The 23,358-nt window shown below is 46.5% G+C and overlaps 1 protein-coding gene across 1 annotated transcript in view; it reads left to right on the forward strand.

Annotated features, from left to right (window-relative positions):
- LOC122393206 (HEAT repeat-containing protein 1 homolog) overlaps positions 1-23,358 on the forward strand; it is a 162,423-nt gene that overhangs the window by 22,049 nt on the left and 117,016 nt on the right. The window contains exons 3-5 of the mRNA XM_043389034.1: positions 11,159-11,375; positions 11,625-11,868; positions 16,880-17,131. Of these exons, the coding sequence (XP_043244969.1) occupies positions 11,159-11,375; positions 11,625-11,868; positions 16,880-17,131 (713 nt within the window). The remainder of the gene's footprint in view (positions 1-11,158; positions 11,376-11,624; positions 11,869-16,879; positions 17,132-23,358) is intronic.

Below are 23,358 nucleotides of genomic sequence, written 5' to 3' on the forward strand. Positions count from 1 at the left end.
AGGGACTATAGCGTCCCCCCGGGCGACTTTCTCATTTTCTTTTTTTTTTTTTGCAAAAAAAGCATGATAGGGGGCCCCAAAAAATAAAGTGGACGAAATCCAGGCTTAAACTTTTGGGGGTAGGTAGGGCCCCCATCGATGGGGGGCCCCCGATTCGGAATAGCCCCTCCCTTGGCAAAATGCTGGATCCGCCCCTGACCTGACCTGACCTTGACCTTGACCTCTGAATGATATTGTATGCAGCGAATATTGTCTTGGTAGCCTAAGAACACGTTTTAGGCAATCAGTCTCAGTCCATTCTTCGGCAACTACGGTGCAAGGCCGATACTGTAGAAACTTGCAATTTGTACCCTTGACCTGACCTTGACCTTGACCTCAAGGCTCAAACTTTTAATTAAGTACATGTTTTTAGTTGTTCGTGATGAGATCTTTCGATTGGCGTTTGAATTTTCCAAATCGGACCATTAGTTCGGGAGATAACAGGGGGGGGGGGGTGAAATTTACCCACCCCCAGCCCCGCGCGTTCGGCTGGAGACCCCAGCCCCGCGCGGGTTAATGTTAGGATATGTTTCGAAAGTAAATTGAACGGCGCTTCGAACGCCGTCAATGAATTTGCGATACGACGACTATTTGTTTAGTTAGAGCCGGCGAACTTTTACCTTCCGACCGCGGGGGGAGGCGATATGGTGCCACACTGACGGTTTTTAGGTACGACAGCTCAAAAATCTTTTGAGCTAAAGAGCTGAAATTTGACATGTCCAATCTTTTGATCAAGCTGGATCTTCTGGTACGAGTCGCATATTTAAGGTATGTCAGGTTGTTGACCTATGTTGTCGCTCGTGAGCCTCTACACAGTCCAAAAACAACGCAATTTCTGAACACTCAGTGCCAAGAAATCCTTCACAGAAAGATGACACTTGGCAGAAAGAATGACTGTCGGTTTCTTACCGTTCCTATGTGTCGTGTTTCCACAAGAATTTGGTAAGGTCAGGTCCCTCACGTCACCTCCCCTCATAACTCAATAGGACTAGGTTTACTATCATAGAAGCGTTTATCAATCGCCGGAAATCTTAGCCAATCCCACTGGACACTGGATTCATACCTACATGGGGCCCTCCTAACTGGGCCACTCCCTCTGAAATCCACAATAACATTGGGCTGCGACCATGGTTATGTATTTTGTTTTGTTGGGTTAGGCCCTTTCGGTCCAATGAGACCATTTCAGAGCCGGGAGGATGATAGGATATAGGGGGAGACATTGGTCTGGGCAGGCACCCTAGTGAGTCGCCGGGGCTGAGCCCGTCCAGAGGACAGGCCACCCAGCCCCAAGGCACTCACTGCACCCGGCTACGGGGTGCGCTCCCTCGGGAGCAGCGGTGCCGCTCCAAGGGAGCAGCCCGCATGAGATAAAGTTGCCTGTCCAGCCCGGAAGGGGGTTGCGGCGTGGAGGAGAAAGATTTCAGTATCCTGAGGATAGAAGCACGGAACGGTGGTTATGTATTAAACATTAATGCTTTTCACTAACAGAAATACAACAACTTCAACCAGCACAATGCACGCCGCCACAACAGTCCGACCAACGTCCCTGATATCGACTAGCACTCGGCCGGATGCACATATGCGGAGCCAATCAGTCCGCATGTGACCTGCAGCTTACAATTGCTGTGTCGCATGGCGCATGGCACAGGACGATTCCTAGCAGCTGTCGGCTGGAGTGGAGAAACAGCACGTTGCGACACACCGCGCTGGCGATAGAGCTCAGCAGGGCTGGTTGGAGGCTGGAGCCGGAGGTAAGGGCGGACAGGGGCACAGACATTGCAGGACAAATAACAGGATGTCAGTTAGGGATATTATAATTCAAGACGAATGATTCAAGACGGACTGAAATAATGCACATTTTGCTCACTTGGATACCAACTTCAAACTTGACGTTTATAGAACCACGGAAACAATGGCCACACAGGAAAGAAACAAAAGATGAGGTGTTTTTAACTCAAAGTGCAGACAAGCACATATTTTTGGTAACAGCTATCAGCTTTCCTACCCTCTTCTCCCTTCATCAACTACTGGACACATCTGAAGCATCATATACCGTAAGGTGGGGCTATTTGAGACAGTGGGGCTATTTGAGGCGGTATTTAAAATTGTTATAAGATAAAAACCGTTTGAAATTTATGCTTAATTTTTGCTCAGGCGATTTACTGCTCGATTCCACACCTTCCTGAGCAAAAATATCACATAAAAATCGAACGCTCTTCATTTTATAGCGATTTTAAATACTGTCTCAAATAGCCCCACTGTCTCAAATAGCCCCACTTTACGGTAATATAGGTAGCACCAATGTCCATAACAAAAGCTTGCAAAATAGTTTTATGAAGCCAAGGGAAATATGCCTACATCATGCATGTAAACTCAAAATTACACATGACAAAGGAAGCTTATGTAAAGAGAAGAGTTGGCAAAAACATTTCATAGTTAAAATTATTCAAAACTGCACACAGGGCAAACATAAAAAGCAGCAAGTGTGCTGTTCTGTTATGCTAAGAAGTAGTCCAAAACAAAATACATCTTTTCATGTTTGAACTGGTTGTTCTTCCATGCCACTTCATCCATATCTTGATTACAGATGGGCTGTTGCTGTAAGCTGATGAAGTGACCCTTGATTGCCTTTGTGCGAGTTTCAGTTGCAGCCTTCTAGGTACTGCACTGGAAAGCAGATTGAATTGAATGCCTCTGAAAGATAGGAATACAGGCAAAGTTAGCTGTGGTAGTGTCAATGATCCTTTGACATACATTTGTTGAAGTACAAAGAGGTACAAAATAAATTGGTTTGTTTCAAGACACGCACACTGCACAAAGCCGCACAGACATTACACAGGCATATGAAATTGGTACACATAAAACTTGATGATTAAAAAGGTCAAAACTCGCAATAATAATTGAAGTTAAAGTTACAAACACAATCACTTGATTTAAAATGACTTGACATAAGTCACAAGACGCAACACTCCTATTCACTTAAGAAAGGTTTTTAATTGCTTTCTTTATCCTCCACATATCAACCAGCTTGATACCAGGCTGTGCAATAGTGTGTACATAACCCCATGTTGCCATTTTATTAGAGCAAGTAGGGTTACAACAACAATGCTAACGTCAAACCCACATCTGCAACCCATACTGCAGTTTTAATCACCTTACAACAGGGTTGTTAAAAACCCAGGGTTTTTGGTGAAAAACCCAAAAACCCTGGGTTTTTGCAAAAACCCAGGATTTTTCATGGGTTTTTGGTGGGTTTTTGGTGTTTTTGGTGGGTTTTTCGTGTTTTTTTTTTGTGGGTTTTTGATATTACTGGAGGCTTTTTGATATTTTTGTTCACACTTTGGTTGTTTTAGCTGTGATGTTTCATTAGGTTCTAGGGTGGACCTCCAGCAGGTAGCATTGTGTGCTATGCACTTAGGTATGTAATCTCCAGTGCAGAAGGTACTTCCATGATGATTGATGATGCACTGGTCATTCTGCCATCGTCGATGGCACTGTCGAGCAGTGGTGGTAATCAAATCAGTTATTGATACCTATAATAGCCCGTTTTAAAGTATCATAGAGTGAATGAGCCAATGTTCACCATCACCATTATCTACGTATTATAAATGATTTATACAGAAGGATACGAGCTGCAAAGACACTTGTTCTTGCACTTATGATGAGCGCCAAACTGACTCTCTTCCTTGTTGCATTGTTGCTTCCTAAGGTAGCCTTACACTATCGCCTTTCACTCGAATCATTGCTCGGCATGGTTCTGTTTCTAAAAATGAAGGGAGTTAACAACAGCATGCCTTTGTCATAACATTTTTATTTCAAAGAAAACACAATCTTACTTGACAAATAACAAATTGCAATAGCTGCTCGACGGTGGCAACTGGCATCTGGGCATAAACGAGAATAAAACACTGGCGTGAAAGTGGCGCGCTGGCCAAACAGACGCGGGATAACGGCATGACTGGCCTCACTCACGATCTATGTATATAGTGTGACGACGATGCGATTGCGGGCGTCGGGGGAGTGCCACGGACCCGGCACTCGGCTCTCACTCCCAGTCATCGTCGGTCGGGGAGCGTAGCATCCTGTAACACTTGACCAGCTTGGCTGCCTTCTCATTGCCGAGCTGGTTGCGAATCTTGCTCTGCACAAGGCCGAAGGAGCTGAAGAGACGCTCGATGGAGGCAGAACTTGTCGGGAGCCGGTGTAGTTGCGACATCAGTTCGATCAGGCCATCTGGAAGTGGCTCCTCCTTTGCGACCTTCTTGCCCATCAGCAGCCACCATGAGGCGGGAGACAGAGACGACACGACCTCCTCCATGAACATGGTCTTGGGCAGGCGTTCGTCCTGGATCTGCATCATCAGCAGGGGTGGCAGAAACTGTGGGTTCTTCTGCGCAAGCCACTGCTGAGCCGTCTCCTCTTGCTGACTTGTGAGACCCCGGCCTTTGTGCTTTGGATGGGACATGTAGGCGACCATGTGAGCCGGAGTCAGCCACTGGCTGAACCGCTTCATGATGACGTCTCTGTACGGCTTCAACTCTTCTGCCGCAGCCAGCTCCAGCCAGATGTGGACACCGTCACCGAGGCTGCACGCATCTGCCTGGAGCTTGTCCAGGGCGATTGCCACGAGCTTGAGCTGATCTAGCAGGCTTTTCGCATTCCGGTAGATCGCGATGTTGTCGATGAGCTTAGCGACATCTGGGTCGATCTCGTCAGAGTGCTCACTCCTGATGGCGATGTAGTGGCTGTAGTTTCTCAGAAACGTGTCCACACACGCGACATGGCTGCCCCAGCGTGTGTCGTTGGGCAGCTGCGGCTTCACGCTTCCGACCTTCTCTCTCAGCCAGCCCTGTGGCTGATGGCAGTTCTTGAAGTACTTCTGTACTTCGACCACGCGAGCCACCACTGTCTTGGGCGTGACATCTTTCTGGACGAGATTCAGGTAGTGCGCGGCACATCCGACCACCTCAATCCCATTACTTTCTTGGATGATGGCCCTTGTTCGGAGCATTTTCGCCTCGTTGTCAGAGACGAAGCCGATCACCTTGCAGCCGTACTGCACTTCACACCTCTCTATCTCGGTCTTCGTGAGCTCTGCGATATACTCGGCTGTTTTCTTTTCACTCCCAGTGTCTACTGCTCGCACGAAAAATGCCTTCTTTCCGGTGTGCAGGCATGACCCGATGATGGGATTGTTGTGGACATTTGACCACCCGTCCTGCACCAAGGTCACCTGGCGACCATTCAGATTTTCCTTGATCACTTCCTCGCAGTCCTCGCTGACTTTATCCAGAAGTTTTCCACTCAGCGCCTGACGTGTCGGCGGGTTGTACGATCCTCCTCTCGCCATGGTCATGAGCTTTTTCATTTCCGGATTCTCGGCCGCGCTGAATGGGATGTTGCAGGCGTAGATGGCACGGGCGAACTGCACGTCCAGCTTTTCTTTCATCGTGGAGCTGGTCCTAATAACGTATTTGTCCATGCTTACTTGGGCCTTGGCAGCACTTACATTCGATCCGGCGGGCTTCGGGCATTCCTCCAAACACGGACGCTTCTTTGAAGTGGATGCGTGAGCCGCTTCCTCAGGTGGATCGTCAGCGGCTCGGAGGCGCTTGGCCTGATATTGCTCACACTTCCCAAGGTGGTTCCGTAGCCGTTCGATTTTTGGAGCCACCAACAGTTCGCAATGTTGACACTTTTGCTTTCCATCCTCAGCTTGAAATTCCAGCCACTCAGAGGCCTTACTCCTCCCACCTCTTGACATCTTACTTTTTTGGCGAACAACGGAAAAACTTCTATCTATCTGCAGTAAATCACATACACTACTTCACTCGGGGTCTGACTGCCGACTAACCCCAGCCCAAGGCCCTATGATCGTTGCAACCACGGTGCAAGCCACGGTGGCTAAAGATAGTTGCAACTAATTTTACCAGACGTGTTCTATATCAATGTTTGTACCGTGGTTGCCATGGAGACCTGTTCAGATTCATTGGTTTGTTACGGGGTTGCTATAGAAACCTGAGTTCATAGAACAGCCCAAGCAAATACCGTTGCCTAGCAACCTCTTCGTCGGTCGCACTTCCGCCGCGCTGGGAGGGAGCGCACGGATGCGTAAAAGTGCCGCCGAAACCACAGTATAAACGCTCTTGTTAACCGAGTTTCAGAGTCGCCTTTCTTGCCCTGCCATCCGAAATTTTGACTACTTATGCATATTTTGGACACGGAAATCGCTACAGGAGACATTGATGAATGTATCGGTGTCCAGTTTTCCACGAAGCTATGCGCAGATCAGGCCACAGGCGTTCTTGAATATCGCGGATGTTCCCGATCTTCAGCACGTAAATGCCCTCGGGTGTTCTCTTGGTTTGGCGACGTAGGTACGGGAGCAGCCAGACTGGTATGAACTAAACTTTGTCCCCCCCCCTGCCCCAGCCTAGCCGGCGGCCCGCTGCATCTCGCGCCTTATGTTGCAGGGCGTTTATAACACGAAGCGCGCCCGGCAGCCTCCGCCGAGAGCAGCGAGGCAAAAACCCACCCTGGGTTTTTGCTTTCAATTACCCACCCAAAAACCCAAAAACCCAGTGGGTTGGGTTTTTGCTCGTAACAACCCTGCCTTACAAACACACCTTCTGGCAGTTTGATACGCAGAATGGTCATTACTACTTTCTCCTCATATTCAACACATATTCCCTTTATACAGATACAGTATAGACCTGGTGGCAGGCATTTTCGAGAAAAAATATGATTAAAGTCCAAGACAAAGGCCGAGAGAAACAACACCAACATAAAACACCGACTATGTAGCACTAATACTGTCAAATTCATAAAAATATATACATGAGTCGATCAGAAATTCACTGTAGATTTCGAAAATGGTGTCAAATGCCACTCAAATACCCCCATTCGCATGTACGAAGCAATAAAACACTGACCTTCAATCCCGCGTGCCATTCTCCATAGGCCACTGTGTATTAACCCGCGCCCCAGTGCCGGTCTCGGCCAACTTCGCCCTAGTGGGGGGGGGGGGGGGGGCATATGTATGTTACCACCCACCTCTAACTCAAAAACTAAGAGGGCTAGAAAGACGCGGTAAAAAGCAGTCGTTAGCTCTCAATGCGTACGTTTGAAAGTATTTCAGTCATTTTTCACCTTAGAGCAATATTGGGGTCACCAGAGGTCATCAAAGGTCAAAATTTGCCAATTGTCATTATATTTTTCAGAAAACATGCCGCTATCTCAGGAACTATGGTAGCTAGAAAAACGCATGGAACAGCAAACGATAGCTTTTACACTCTTCTTTTGAAAAGGTCATTATCAATATTGACCTCAGGTCAACGGTTTAGCCTCCAGAGGGCAAAAACTCCAAAAATAGCTGTTTTTACGAAAAGTGTTTTTCGACAATAACTTTCGACTACAAAAAGCCACGACATTTCTATTGCCAGAATCGTGTTCCCCTCGCCGAGACGCGTCGAATGAACTATAATTTGACCTTGAAAGGTCAACTTGAAAATTTGACCTCAGGTCAAGGTCATGAACCTACCGGAAAAGGTCATGTTGCATATCAATCGATGTTTCACAACAAGACAAACACAATGAGACCATCCCCAGCGTTCTATTTCTTTCCAATCGCGAGTTATTGGCAAAAAACTGTTTGTAGCCTCAAGTGACCTCGGATGACCTGTCTAGAGGCTATCAGCAAAAATGACACCTTGGTCATCACGAGTGGACTAAATCATTGTGATTCTGAAATATTTGGACTGTTCCGATGCGTACACACGGATCTAGAGGCATTTTCATTTTTCTCCATTGACTTGTAATGGAAAGGTCACGCCACTGACCTGACCTTAGGTCACGGATATAAAAAATCCGAGATATACAAATTGTAGGCGCCCATAACAATTGTACCGGGGTTACATGAGCGATCCGTTCCAAATACGCACTACGCTAATGCGCATCAGCTCCCCACAAACGTATCTACGGCACCGGTTACATGAGACTAATTCGTTTTATCTACGTCAAACGGATCTTGTTTGGCTCACCCGGGCTGACTCCTTTACCGGGGTTACATGAGCGATCCGTTCCAAATACGCACTACGCTAATGCGCATCAGCTCCCCACAAACGTATCTACGGCACCGGTTACATGAGACTAATTCGTTTTATCTATGTACGTCAAACGGATCTTGTTTGGCTCACCCGGGCTGACTCCTCGACGGCCGATAATTCGCATCACAAACGGAATAGGACTAGGGTGACCCGCGTGCTCCGCAACTCGAAAAGGGATATTTTCGATCGGCGGGTGTTCGGTTGTTCTTGTGTCGGTTGGGTTATCTATCCATTTCGGTCGATTGCTTTTTGACGGCTAAACGTTTTGGCATAGTGTAATAAATAAGAAGTGAAGACACTTCACCAATGCATAATGCAAACTCATGTAACAACTTTTCTTCAGCTGGAAGTGGGCTATGTAGATACTCACGCTGCAGTATGACGTAATAAAACGTCATAAAACGTCACTCCCTATTCCCTAAATCATTGAACTGATTGAACGTTATCCTCAGCCTACATCATCGTCTTCCATGCCCCGTCATAATGGATTTTTTAATTGACTTAGACATGAAAACCCACGTTTTTTATTTCACTAAATGAAGGTAAATAATCCCAGTCTCTTACAGAATGCCTTGGTACACACAAAATCAGAGGACATTGATGTGCCACAGCCCGATGAAAGTCCTACTCGATCTAACTGCGCTCTAACATGCTGAAAATCGTATCAGCACTCACTCTTATTCCGTAACGTTACTCTCGAGAACCCACTGTTTTTATTGCATGTATGGTCGCTTACTGAATGCATTGTGACAGAACCGGTATGAAAATATTCAAAAACAGAGGACATCATAACACCACCGGCTCCTAAAAAGTGTAGGGTATTTTGACAACGTCCCTAAAACATAACCCATTTTGATCGGTCCTATGAATGACATAGACTCGAGAACCCATGTTTTTTATTGCATTTAATGAAAGAAAATAGTCGTATTTTCTTATAAAATGCGTGAAAATATTCAAAATCAGAGGACATCGATGTGCCACAGCCCGATGAAAGTGCTCTTCGATCCAACTGCGCTCCAACATGCTGAACATCGTATCAGCATTCACTCTATTCCGTAACTTTACTCTCGAGAACCCACTGTTTTATTGCATGTATGATCGCTAACTGAATGCAATGTGACAGAACCGGTATGAAAATATTCAAAAATAGAGGACACCATAACAGTACTAGCCCCTAAAAGTGTAGAGTATTTAAACAAAGTCTGTATTATACGAGTCATTTTGATCGGTCTTTTCCTTCACTTTGACTTGAGAACCTATGCTTTTTATTGCGCGAAATGAATGAGAGTCATCGCATGTTCATTGTTCCTATTGAATGCATTATAATATGAAAAATCAGGGGACATCGATGCGTTTCAGCCCGGTGAAATGCCCAGTTGATGAATAGCTGTTTGGCCCATTTTAACACTGCGTCGGCATTTACACAGCTTCCGAACGATATGCCTGATAAGAGAACATGAATTCTTAGGTATTGCGAGCTGTGGGGCCTGTCCCTGTGTTCATACGCTATACCCATTCTGGCATAAAGAAGACATTCTTAGCTTGTGAAGATGTGTAATAAAAATAGGTTTTTGGTCTTCTCATTATGTTTAAGTGATTTTCATTTCAAGTTGCGTGTAGAGGGATTTATTTTCAGTGTTTTGTAGAAAATAAGGGTGAATTAGCTGTTAAAACCAACACTTATATAACTACAAGCTTGGATAGTAACTAGTTTCTTGGGTTAGAAGTTTTCACTACAGGGATGAAACTTTTGCACTACAATGACGAAAACGTCATCAATCGTCATCAGATATCGTTGATTTTCTGTCATTTGGTGACCTGACCTTGAGAGGCGGGAGGTTCAAACCTGCATACCATGTGTAAAATTGATGAGGTCAGCGTCAGTCAGCGCGGTAGTGATGTCAATTACGGAAAATCGGAATACCGATACCAAACCAAATACCAACCAAAACCACGGGAAAATAACGAAACCAAACCAACTTGGGAACATTTTGATTAATGATTAATGACCTTACCCTCGTAGTTTGAAAAAGTTAGATCAAACACTTGTTTATTAATAATTTCGAGCACAGCTCTTCATCAGAATACAAAGCTAAAAATGTCACGATAAAAATCCAATCTTAGATTAAGATTGGATTTTTATCGTGACATTTTTAGCTTTGTATTCTGATGAAGAGCTGTGCTCGAAATTATTAATAAACAAGTGTTTTGATCTAACTTTTTCAAACTACGAGGGTAAGGTCATTAATCATTAATCAAAATGCTTTAATATGATCCTCGCACAAGCACTGAGAAACTTAAACAACTTGGGAACATGAGGAAAATACCAATTTTTTACCGATTTCTTAGCCTCTTAAACATTAGCGAGGGTTCATGATACCAACAAAATACCAAACACATTAGGATTGAAATACCAAATACCGAGTTGGTATCGGTTTGGTATCGGTATACCAAAAAGTTGGTATCCGATTGACATCTCTAGTGCGCGGGCTAATTATAGAGCAATGGGCATTTCAAACCTGCCATGTCGGCAAAAACCGTTGACCTTTCATGACCTATAACTTTGACCTTAGACGTCACCCAGGTCTAAACTTGCTGGATATGTTTGTGTTTTTAGGTGCGCCTAAGAGCCTACCAAAATTCATCAAAATCGAAGGGGGTCGTGTACATGCGTGATCGATTTGACGTGGAATGACCCTATAGCTATAATAATGAGTCTCACTTTCCGGGTTAGTGCAGCTCGATGTTAGAATGGCTATAAGAATCGACAAAGGAGTTCTCACTAACACTTACAAGTTACAAGTGTCACTTGCTTAGTGCGACTTTTAATTTGGCCATGATGTGGCTATAAGAACAAAATCGTCAATTTCAAGTGTCACTTGGCTAAGTGACCTTGTAAGTAGGGCTATAAGAACCGGGGCCTGAGCTGGATTTGGACAAAAACTGCTAAGACGTCAATCAAGTCTTATTTTATCCCTGTGTAGAACTTGACTAGCACCCTGGCTTTTTTCCAGGTGTCGATGGCTTTGAAGACCTCGTGAATTTAAACCCAGATTTCATTAAGTTCCAAGACACTTTGTTCTCGGAAAATGCCAAGACCATGGAGCGCGCCATACAGACTCAAGATGTCAACGATAAACTGGATCAAGTGATTGATGAATTTCTGTGCCTTCTCTGTCCTTATTTTCTGCTGAAACCAGCCCAAAAGGCCATGGAGTGGCTCATTTACAGGTGTGTAGTCATACCTGCCTTGACCTAGGAATTTCTCCTGCATGCTTATTGCAATCACGGAGTTTCATCAGTCCTCTCCATTGTTCGTCTGGTTTGCTGATGTCTGCATCTGTTTTCATTGAATAGTGCCTTTGTACATTCACAATGCACTTGCTTGTTTATGGTCTTTTTTGCCTTCTGTATTCTGGCTGTCTCAGATCGTCAGCAACCCATTACTATGTTCGGCTTGATACTTTGCTTCGTCTACAGATTCCACATTCAAGAATTCAACGTGAATGCTCTGCTCCGCTGCATCTTTCCGTACCACGACACAAACATCTTCGCGCGAGCGGTGCAGCTACTTCAAATACAAGACGAGACCGACAGATGGCACTGGCTGCAGCCGCTCCAGGACCCCGGCGTGCCTCTCAGCAAAGGGGCGCTCTCGGCGCGCTGTGCCGACAACCCGGCCTTTATGAAGTTCCTCTGTGTCATGAATAAGAAGCTAGTGCAGGTAACATGTTTGACTTCGACTCGTTAGTCTCTGTGGCCTGTTTGCGAGCCGCGAGTGACTAAGCTGTGGTGCATGTCAATGCGCATCAAATGACATGTGTACTTATTTGATTGGGCTGGCAAATGTGGTTGTACATCAGAAAGAACGCATTTAATTAACCCTCGCCCGCATTGGTATTTGTCAGCCGTGAGCGTATAGGTCCAGCGTATACACTGTAAAAAAAGTTTAGCTCCCTTTGCGCTAAACCGGTGCTACTAGGGTGGTATTCAGATGCTAAGAATTTATGATGCTTAAAATAAGCAGCATTTTATAAAGCGGATGCTAAAATATAGCATCACATGCTTGATATAAGCATGCTACGATAAATGGATGCTTGGTTTAAGCTCCCGTTATAAAATAGCATAATTAATTATAGCACCTTATAATAATGAAGGTGTTGCATACTAGCACCCCATTTCATTATCTTGGAAACATCAATACATGGTGCTAAACATCTGCTAATTAGCTCCTTAGGTGCTAACGTTGTGCTACACTGAAACACTGTAAAAAGATTAGCACTTTTGGTGCTAAACAACTGCTATTAAGGTGCTTAGGATTAGCACCTATTCCGATAGAACCCTGGCGTACAACCAGGGCACTGAAGCTTCAAACGTCACACACAGATGGCGCTGTTTCATACGGCTTTGAATTACTGCGATTTTTGATGTTTTTTTTTGCACCACTGATATAGTTGCACATTTTTTTTTTACGTTTTCCAAGAGGGGCAGAAGTAATTTAAATAAGATGCATCTTCAAAACCTCTGCAACATTCATCACGTGACTATTGGCAACGCTTTTGTTCCGAAACTGACAACTGAAACCAATTCAATTCATTATATATGTAGGTCACAAAAGCAACGGCGAAACATCGTTGCTTTCCCACGCGATCGGCGTGACTGGTGGTGGGAAAAGTATCGTATTGACATCGTTTGGAAAATGTGGACGCCTACATTTGTAGGAGCTCATCTCCATGGTGTGACCACCTGTGATCGGTAATGATAAACTATATATATATATATATATATATATATATATATATATATATATATATATATATATATATATATATATATATATATATATTGGATAAAACAACAACCGATGACCCAAAGCATCCTGCGTAATGACTGCTCGACCGTGACTCTTCATGTCCATAGATGCTAATGTTATGCTTGCACTAGTATGTTGGGGTATAGCATGAAGCTATTTGCGTGCTAGCTGAAGGTGCTAAGCGCTAAGGTGCTAAACAAGTAGCACCTTCTGAGGGCTTGTTTTTGACCCTAGCACCCTCAGTGTGCTAAAAAAATACACCCTCCAGGTAAAAAATACCCTAATTTTTTATCACCCCTCGGGTCTTAGATATGAGGCACTAATTAAAAAGCATCTTGTTAGCCCCATACAGTAGCCATGGTGCTACGATGTTTATGGTGCTAAAAATAAACAACTCAAATAGCACCCTCTTAGTCTGCTTAATTTAAGCCGGTGGGTGGTGCTCGTTTTTGACCATGGTGCTAAAGTGCATTTAGCTGCTTGGAGGTACTCAGCTTCTTTACAGTGTAGGCTGAACCAACGTACACTGTAAAAAAAAGTTTAGCTCCCTTTGCGCTAAACCGATGCTACTTTTTTTTCTTCAAACTGATCTTCAGTATGTTGTTTAACGTATACTTACTTCGCCTGAGTCACTCACTCACTCACTCAACCGATGCTGCTAGGGTGCTATTCAGATACTAAGATTTTTTGATGATTAAAATAAGCAGCATTTTCTAAAGCAGATGCTAAAATATACCATCACATGCTGTATATAGCATGCTTCGATAAATGGATGCTTGTTTTAAGCTCCCGTTATAAAATAGCGTGATTAATTATAGCACCTTATACTAATGAAGGTGCTGCATACTAGCACCCCATTTAATGATTTTGGAAATATCAATATATGGTGCTTAATATCTGCTAATTAGCTCGTTAGGTGCTAACGTTGTGCTACACTGAAACACTGTAAAAAGATAAGCACTTTTTGTGCTAAACAACTGCTATTAAGGTGCTTAGGATTAGCACCTATTCCGATGAACCCCTGCACTGTAAAAAAGTTAAGCACCACCAAGCAGCTAAATGCACTTAAGTACCATGGTAAAAAACGAGCACCACCCACCGGCTTATGTTAAGCAGACTAAGGGTGCTATTTTTTAGCACCATAAAAATCGTAGGACCATGGCTCCTGTATGGGGCTAACAAGATGCTTTTTAATTACCTCATATCTAAGACCCGAAGGGTGATTAAAAATTAGTACCCTGGAGGGTGTATTTTTAGCACACTGAGGGTGCTAGGGTAAAAAACCAGACCTCAGGAGGTGTTACTTGTTTAGCACCTTAGCGCTTAGCACCTTCAGCTAGCACGCAAATAGCTTCTTACTATACCCCAACATACTACTGCAAGCATAACATTAGCATCTATGGACATGAAGAGTTACGGTTGAGCAATGTGATGCAGGATGCTTTCGGTCATCGGTTGTTGTATTATCCAATATATTTAGCTTATCAATACCGATCACAGGCGGTCACACCATGAAGGGAGATGAACTCCTACAAATGTAGGTGTCCACATTAACGAGACGATGTCAATTCGGAACTTTTCCCACGACCAGTCACGCCGATCGCGTGGGAAAGCAAAGATGTTTCGCCGTTGCTTTTGTGACCTATATAATGAATTGAATTGGTCTCAGTTGTCAGTTTCTGAACAAAAGCGTTGCCAATAGTCACGTAATGAATGTTGCAGAGGTTTTGAAGATGCACCTCATCAATATTACTTCTGCCCCTCTTGGAAAACGCAAAAAATGTGCAACTATCAGTGGTGCAAAAAAAAAACATCAAAAATCGCAGTAATTCAAAGCCGTATGAAACAGCGCCATCATGAAGACATCATCTGTGATCAAAACTAACACGATAGGTATTCGTGATCAGCACCCCGGAAAACCCCTTAACAGCCACACTTTACGACTTTCTAGCAGGTCCCAATTTTCCCGACGTTGGGTCATTGACCTGACCTGGAAGGTCAACCATTGACCTAGGACCTTAAAATTGGGTATCATCGGCTTCCTCTCGTCACGGGCAACATGCTCGTTTTCGAAGCTCTAGCTTGATCAGGGGGCGAAACGGCAAGGGGGGTCCGTTGGACCCCCCCTCCCTTGTACGTTCGCGGCTGGAAAAGCACCAATACGGGCGAGGGTTATGTTGCTCATGTCGTGAAGCAAGAGACCCCATTTAGGTGAGAACGAACTTATGGGACACCCTGTAGCTGACCAATCCACTTAGGTATATTAGAACAGAAACGCTACGTCCAGTGTTGTCCAGAGCTTTTCCAGTGTTGGCAGCAGGTAGGCTACTCCGGTGGTGGCTAAAATGCAGACGCTAGTCGCTACCTAACATACAATTGCATGATCGGAAATGATTGGACATATTTTGAAAATTTGTTTTCCATCTTTCTACAGCAGCCAATCAACCCTCGCCCTACTGGGCCTGCAGGCCAAGAAAAGCTCAAAAGTAGTGCCAGGAGACTGTGGCAGGTGTCTGTGGCAAGACCACATGCCAGGCAGCGCCTCGGATTCGAATTTCATAAAAGAATATGTTGGCAATAAATCGCAGCTCGTCAAAGCGGAGCCCTGTTTCAGTCTCTTGGAGCCCCTATGGGCGCAAATTGACCGCAGTCGGCGCGCCCTAAAGCTCCAATAAACACACAAACAAACCTCTTGGAGCTCACTACTCACCTGGTCAGCTCACCTGGCTGGGTTCCCATTTCCGTTCTGAGCCCAAAGCATGGTTAGGAAAAAGGATATTTAGGAACCCTGATCAAAAGACGCGCCAGCCCAGACAGAAACACGGCGCACATGATAATTAGTAATTACCATGCAATATGGTGGTTGGAATTTGGCGTCTTCCTTGAGCACGAACATATGATAATATCGACAGCGCAACATATTTATCATTGGTGCCTCCGTAACGCGCGTATGTCTAGAAAACTGCACAACCGTCAGTCAGTGAATTCGTAGAGAGTCTCGCCCAGCGCATTCTCCAGTAACTTCTTGAAGCCAGCTAAGTTAGTTGCGGTCACAACATGCTGTGGCAAAGCATTCCACGCAGCTATTCATCTCACATTGAAGGAGCGTCTCCTTACATCGGTGTAAGACGTCGGAATGAAAATCCTGTAGCAATGACCTCGCGTGCTGCTGTGTGTAGGACGTTCAAACAAGTCAGGGACATCTAGGTAACTCTTGCCATTAAACAACTTCCAGCACTGAATAAGATCTGCCCTCAGCAGTCTGCCTTTGACTGAGAAAAGCTGCAAGGCACGTAGTCTACCGCCGTAGTCAAGTGTCTCAACCGAAGCGATCTGTTTGATCGCCTCGGTTGAGACACTTGACTACGGCGCATGTCAGATCGGTGGGCAAGCTTCTAGCCTGCTACGCTGCAGAGCAGCAGGGTTGAAACGTGGTGGTGGGGCTTGAAACTCGTGAAACGCAATGTTATTGTTTGTTAGTATGGGCGCAAACTGACCTTGTAGTCGGTGCGCACCTAACCCCCAACAAACGAATAACCGTTAGTGTTCAATGATAACGGGCAACAACATAACATTTTTTTTGTGATTCAAGGAATAGATTCTTGTGAATTGGAATGAAGACGGAAGTAAACAGGGTCTACTTCGTTAATTTCATTTGTGGCAATTTGTGTTAAAGAAATGAATAACTGATTTAGCTTTGTAATGCCATGTAATGCTTACTGTTATATGGTCAATGGTGATTACCTAGGTACAAGATGATTAGTTAGGGCTGATGGGCATGGTTTGCCTGACCAGCCTGACTGTGTGTGTGTGTTGTGCTATGTGCGTGGTGCTGTGTGTGGAGCAGTGGTGTCGCCGAGTGGCCGAGCCGGTGCCGGTGGGGTGTGCTGAACTCTGACCGGCTCCCCTGTCCCCTGTCCAGGTGCACGGTGGCCGCTCCGGCGCACTGGAGGCGCCCGTGGCGCTGTTCGCCGGCGTCCTGTGCTTGGCGCTGCAGCGCACCGAAACTGTCACCGAACGTCAGGTGGCGCTGCTGGCGCCGCACGTGCTGCGCTGCGTGCGCAGTCCTCTGACGCAGCTGCGCGCCGCCGGCTACCTGTTGGCCGGCCAGCTGTCGCGGCGCGCCGGCCTGTCGGCAGAGCTGACCGCTCGGCTGCTCACGGCACTGGTCGAGGTGGGTCGGAGCCTGTGTCGCCAGCGGCCGCACCTGTCACCCGGTCGGGCGGCCGGGGAGACCGGTCTTAGCAGCCAGACGGACCAGCTTTTATAGTATACTAGAGGGACAGCATTACATTATGTAACATTACGCGCAGCGTAATAAATCAAGTTTCATTGTATTCGGCCCAGTAGCAGCCGAGTTAATGCAAGAATAAATTTGGTGACTCCTCTTGGCCAGCGGTGCTCTGCGCCGGTATTCATTGTCAAAGGTCAATGACCTCCAGCAATGTTTCCGCTCGTGGTTTTGCCCAGGTGGGTGACGGCACGTGATCGCCTGAGGCGGTGGGGTAAAAAATATTTTCGTCATTTAATGTTCAATGCAATTGCTGCGACTTTTTACAAGACCTCCTCGTCGTTGTTTTATTTCAACGACTGGTCCCCGAGTGGTGACTATTCTCACGCAAGATAGGATGAATGGAGCTAGCAATTAAGCCCAAAAACATATCGAAAATGCTACAAAACACCTCTTTTGAAGGAGATGAATTGAATGGTTTTGGAGCCTCACGAAACATGTTTCAGATATGACGCGTCACACAAACTTACGCATAGAGACTGTGTTCAAAAGTGTGAGCGGCAACTCCGCAAGCACTTGTTGACGAATGAAAAGCGTAGGCCGTAGGTACTGCCCGGTCGCCATAGCAACAAGTATGCGTCACAAATTTCGAACACTATCCGAGTGCGCCGAGTTCGACTACATCGAAGGCGATGGGTGATGGTTGCCAGCTGATTGAATTAATGAAACGCGAATAAATTCAACTTTTGTTTGATGTTGCTAGTAAAATTGTTTTTATTTCAAATATCATTGAATTAGTTTTTGTAAATAAATAACTACAAACGCCTCTGTGCAAAGTGTTTCAAGAATAAATCAAGGCTTATGAAAATCGTGAGTAGGGTTGGGAAAAGCAGGAAAAAAGGATCAGGTGACTGCCAAAGGTCAGTGGCTTGCTGGCTCTGATTTCGCTCAGTTTTGCAAGCGGAGAAACTGAGCCTAAGCCGCGTGCTCTCTGCCCGGCGCCGGCCGCGGCCAAAATGCCGCAAAGATGCACCTACCACGTGCAAACCGCCGAGCGCACCCCCACCAAAATTTAATACGACAAATGGTTGCACGCGTCCGACTCGGCGCCAAAATTTCACCCCTGCAACCCCCACCGTCGCCTCGCAACAGCCCGCCAAAGGGAACTGACGCGTTACATACATACATACGTACCTACAGACGTTTTGATTTTTACATAGGCAAATTACGTGCAGCGTAAAGAGGGACAGCATTACGCGCAGCGTAACAAATCAATTTTCAATAAAATCGGCCCAGTAGCGGCTGAGTTATTGCAAGAATAAATTTGGCGTCTCCTCTTGGCCGGCGGTGCCTGCGCCGGTGTTCATTGGCAAAGGTCAGTGACCCGCCGGCTCTGATTTCGCTCAGTTTTGTAAGCGAAGAAACTGAGCCTACGGCGCGTGCTCTCTGTTCGGAGCCGGCCGCGGCCCAAAATGCCGCAAAGATGCGCCCGCCACGTGCACACCATCGAACCCACCCCTACCAAAATTTAATACGACAAATGGTTGCACGCGCCCGACTCGGCGCAAAAATTTCAACCCCGTAGCCCGCACCGTTCTGGAGCAATAGCCCGCCAAAGGGAACTGACGCGTTACAAACATACATACATAGGTACGTACAAGGCCCTAAATACCACGGTGACTATAAATACGGTGATCTCATCTGGATTTGGTCACGTGATCATTTTCGAGCGCAGCGCACGTGCAGTTGTGGCGAGGGCACTTCCAGAAATTCTGGATCCATGCGATTTTGGAGCCAATGTAAAGTCTATGGGGAAATAGTTCATTTTTATTTGTTTTTCTTATCACACCTAAACTTTCAAGTTTTTCTCAAAGATACACCCTGATTCATGTGTAGAATTGATTGGTCTTTCATATGGTATCAATTTTAGATTTTTATCGGATAATTTCAAAAACTACTTACCATTTAAACAACAAAAAGAGGTGATTGCGGCTAAGCATTGCGACAGCCATGTCATGTCATTGGGAAATTACGATTTCTTGTGCATCTTCATTTTAACTGTTCTCGAAGCCAGTACCTACTGGATGATTCATGCGTAGAATTTGTTGAACTTTTGTCTTTTGTCACTGTTAATGCCTTTATGAAATAATTCATCAAATCATTTCGCCCCGGCCGACATGAACGCCGCTGTGAGCCGGTTTTGGCGTCGGGGAGAGAGAGAGAGAGAGAGAGAGAGAGAGAGAGAGAGAGAGAGAGAGAGAGAGAGAGAGAGAGAGAGAGAGAGGGACGGGGACGGGGACGGGGACGGGGACGGGGACGGGGACGGGGACGGGGACGGGGACGGGGACGGGGACGGGGACGGGGACGGGGACGGGGACGGGGACGGGGACGGGGACGGGGACGGGGACGGGGACGGGGACGGGGACGGGGACGGGGACGGAGAGAGAGAGAGAGAGAGAGAGAGAGAGAGAGAGAGAGAGAGAGAGAGAGAGAGAGAGAGAGAGAGAGAGAGAGAGAGAGAGAGAGAGAGAAGACCAGGGGCCATCGGTGAGGCGGCGTACCCGCGCGGGAGCTCCACGCCAGGTACTGGGAGCGGGCTCGCCTTTTCCTCGTAGTGACCCATCAAGGCTGGGCGGCGGCGCTACTAGTTTCGCAAGGGACAGACATGGAGCGACTCGGGACTCGTCTCAGTCCGGCCGCTACCCAGCCGCCCGCCGCGCCTGGCCGGGCTGCTGCTTCGCCGGCCGGGTGGCGCAGGCGGCCCTCCCGGCTCCCGCCCGTCTGGGATGCGCTCCCCAACCGCAGGGCATCGGCGGCGCCCAAGAGGCACAAGAATAACGGCGGTGCTGCGGGCGGCTTGTGGGGTGACGGTGCCGCGCTCCTTCCCCGGCCCCTCGCCGTCCGTCCCCCCTCCCCGGTGCCGTTTTCTTCCAGGGGAGGCGCCCCGGCCGCCGTGCCGGGGCGTAGCGCAGTCTGTGCTTTAAGTACAGCAAGATATTCACCCAGGCTAGATTAAGGCCACAACAACCTAGGATTAAGGGTGGCTACAGACTTCAGACTTAATGCAGGTATTATATATGCAACTAAATGACACACATGGTATTTGTTCTAACCTTCTCAACAGAAAGTGAACATGTCAGGACAGCACCCCTCGGTGACCATTCTACTCAAGGGGTGTAGGCACTGATTCCCCAGGGGTGAAGTGATAGGAGCACAAACATGAGTCACTAGTTGGCTCTGTGTCTTTCCTCCTGCAGGAAAAAATATATGTGTGATGCCCAATGTGAGGTAACTGTATATTATAAAGCTGGAAATATTGTACAAAGTTATGACAACACAAGCAAACTATGCATGTTACTGCTCTTGTTATTGCTATATTGATATGAGACCTCACAAGACACAAAAATATGCATGGTAAAAAAGGGAGCAACAATACATTTCAAATGTAGCTTGACATTAAAATGATCATGAATTTCACTACATATTAATGACTATGTACCAATGATCACCCTGCGCAACAAGTTTCCTCCGTGGTTTGATCGAACCGTCCGCGACCTCCTGCGTGCTAAGGAGAGCGCCTTTAAGCGCAAGAAGGCCAACCCAACTGATGAAAACGTGGCGCGGCACGCACAGGCGAGAACTGAATTCAAGCTGCAGGCAGCCAGGAGCTATCGGGACTACCTCCTCGGCCTTATCCGCGACTTCAACGAGAATTCCAAGCGGTTTTGGACCTTCATCCGCTCCCTAAAGTCGTGCGGAAGAGTATCGCCAGTGCTGGAGCTCAACGGACGTGTGGTCAGTGACGCGGAGGACCGGGCTAACTGCTTAAATGTTACATTTTCTAAAAAGTTCAGCGACCCACTCGTAGATGTATATCCGGAGGCCCATCAGTTAGGCGCACCTGGCCTGTCGGAGTTTTCTGTACCGGATGGTCGCGTCGCCCACCTTCTTCGAGAGTTGAGTGCCCACAAGGCCTGTGGACCTGATGGCCTCAGCGCTCGTATTTTAGCTGAATGTTCGGATGAATTTGCAATCCCTCTTGATATTATCTGTCGTATGTCACTGGCCTCTGGCGTTTTCCCCACCGTATGGAAGCGGGCTCACGTCATTCCGGTACACAAAAAGGGTTCAAAAAAGCTTCCAGAGAATTACCGACCTGTTTCGCTATTGTCCATTTGTTCAAAAATTTTAGAGAAGGTGGTGAGCGAAAGCTTGCTTCACGCCTGTCTCCCGGCACTGCCTGACTCTCAGCATGGTTTCATTCCCCGCCGCTCTTGCGTGTCTAACCTTGCTTGTTTTATGGATCACTGCCAGAGGTCGCTGTCTGAGGGACTGCAAACCGACGCTATTTACACCGACTTTTCATCCGCTTTTACCAGTGTCAACCACAGGCTGCTTTTATACAAACTTCGTCACTCTTTTAAAATCACTGGACCCGCCCTTGGCTGGATTGAGTCCTACCTGCACCAGCGCTCCCAGCGAGTCATTATCGATGGGAAGCGCTCTGACTGGCTGCCGGTGCTCTCCGGGGTGCCGGAAGGCAGTATTTTGGGCCCGATTCTGTTTAGCTGCTATGTTGCAGATATTCCGAGATGTATCAGCAATGGTTGTCTTGCCTACGCTGATGACGTCAAGATTTTTCACCGCGTCAAAAATCACAAAGACATTGATTCTCTTCAGGCTGATTTGGACCGCCTTTGCGAGTGGTCAAAATTCTGGCGCTTGAAACTCAATCCATCCAAATGCAAGGTCATCACGTTTACTCTAAGAAAGTCTCCATTCATACACTCGTATACTCTGGACAGTCACCAACTTGAGCGTTGTGAGCATATCCGTGACCTTGGAGTGATTTTAGACAGTAAGCTCACCTTTGCCCAGCACGTTGACGAGGTGACCAGGAAGGCGAACCGCATGCTTGGCTTGCTCATTCGGAGCATGCAGACCGCGCCATGTATGCGCGGAACTAGGTTCGACCATCGCCCCGTGATGACTGCCTATATCGCCCACGTCCGGTCGGTGATTGAGTATGCCAGCGTCATATGGTCAGGGGCTGCTGTAACCCACATGGCTCGCCTAGAGCGTCTCAATCACCGCTTTCTTATGTGGCTAGCTGCAAAAACACAGGGTAGGTGTCCTTCTCTGGACTACCAATCCCTTTTAAATCACTTTAGATGTCAGTCAATTAAGGCACGCATGACACAGGCTGATATAACTTTTATGCGTTCTATCTTTAGCGGCCGGATTGACTGCCACGAGCTGGTGGCGAAATTCAGCCTTGTCACTCAGGTTAGGCGTTCTCGGCACACAGGCCTTTTTCATGTCCCATTTGGTAGAGTTAATGCTGTGAAGTGTGGCTTGTTTATTCGACTACCCAACCAACTAAACAAATTCTTACACGAGCATTCGGAGGCCGACTTCTTCCAGCCGTCATGTCATTGGAGAGCACTACTGCTCCGCTTTGCGAGTAGTCAGGGCACTTTTAATGAGTGATGTCGACTGTCAGCCAGCACTCTGCTACTTACTTTCTGTGATCGCGTCTGGTGTATGTATGTGTATGTATGCTGGGAGGGGATTGTATGTGTGTAGGGGGAGGGCAGAGCGGGTTGAATGCCTGAGGGGGTGGGATGGGAAATTTTATTGCGACTGCAGCCTTAATGTGGGCCTCGGCCTGTGGTTGTTATGAAATAATAAAAAAAAAGTGAATGAAATTAAGTGATAATCAAAGACTGGAAAAGAAGATCAGCATAACTACATAATATGTCTTGTTTCCAAAGCTAAAGTATGATCCTCAATGTTGCAAAAGTTGGTTGACTTTTACAATAACTTTGAATAAAAAAACAACATATGGTAAACAGTCACACTTCAAGGAAATCGCAAGATCCATCCAACCTTTGACATGCCCTGTTTGGAATGCTGTTAATGTGATGAGTGCCCCCTGGGGGTCCGGAAGCGGTGGGGAGTATGTTTTCAAAAAATTATTGTTTAATAAAATTTCGTTCATCGGGGGTGTTTTTCTGTCCGATATGGTTGCCGACCTGCGCCGTGCTCTGGAACAACCTCAGGTGAGTGTTCTCGGCTGGTAGATCCTCAAATGGTTGATTAATGAGTTGATTTTCTTGCTGTTTGATTTCTCTCCTGTTCAAACGTAATTTACATACCCATTTCCAATT

The sequence above is a fragment of the Amphibalanus amphitrite genome, unplaced genomic scaffold (assembly GCF_019059575.1).
Source record: "Amphibalanus amphitrite isolate SeventyFive unplaced genomic scaffold, NRLGWU_Aamphi_draft 000523F_arrow, whole genome shotgun sequence".
In the NCBI taxonomy this organism is placed as follows: Eukaryota; Metazoa; Arthropoda; class Thecostraca; order Balanomorpha; family Balanidae; genus Amphibalanus; species Amphibalanus amphitrite.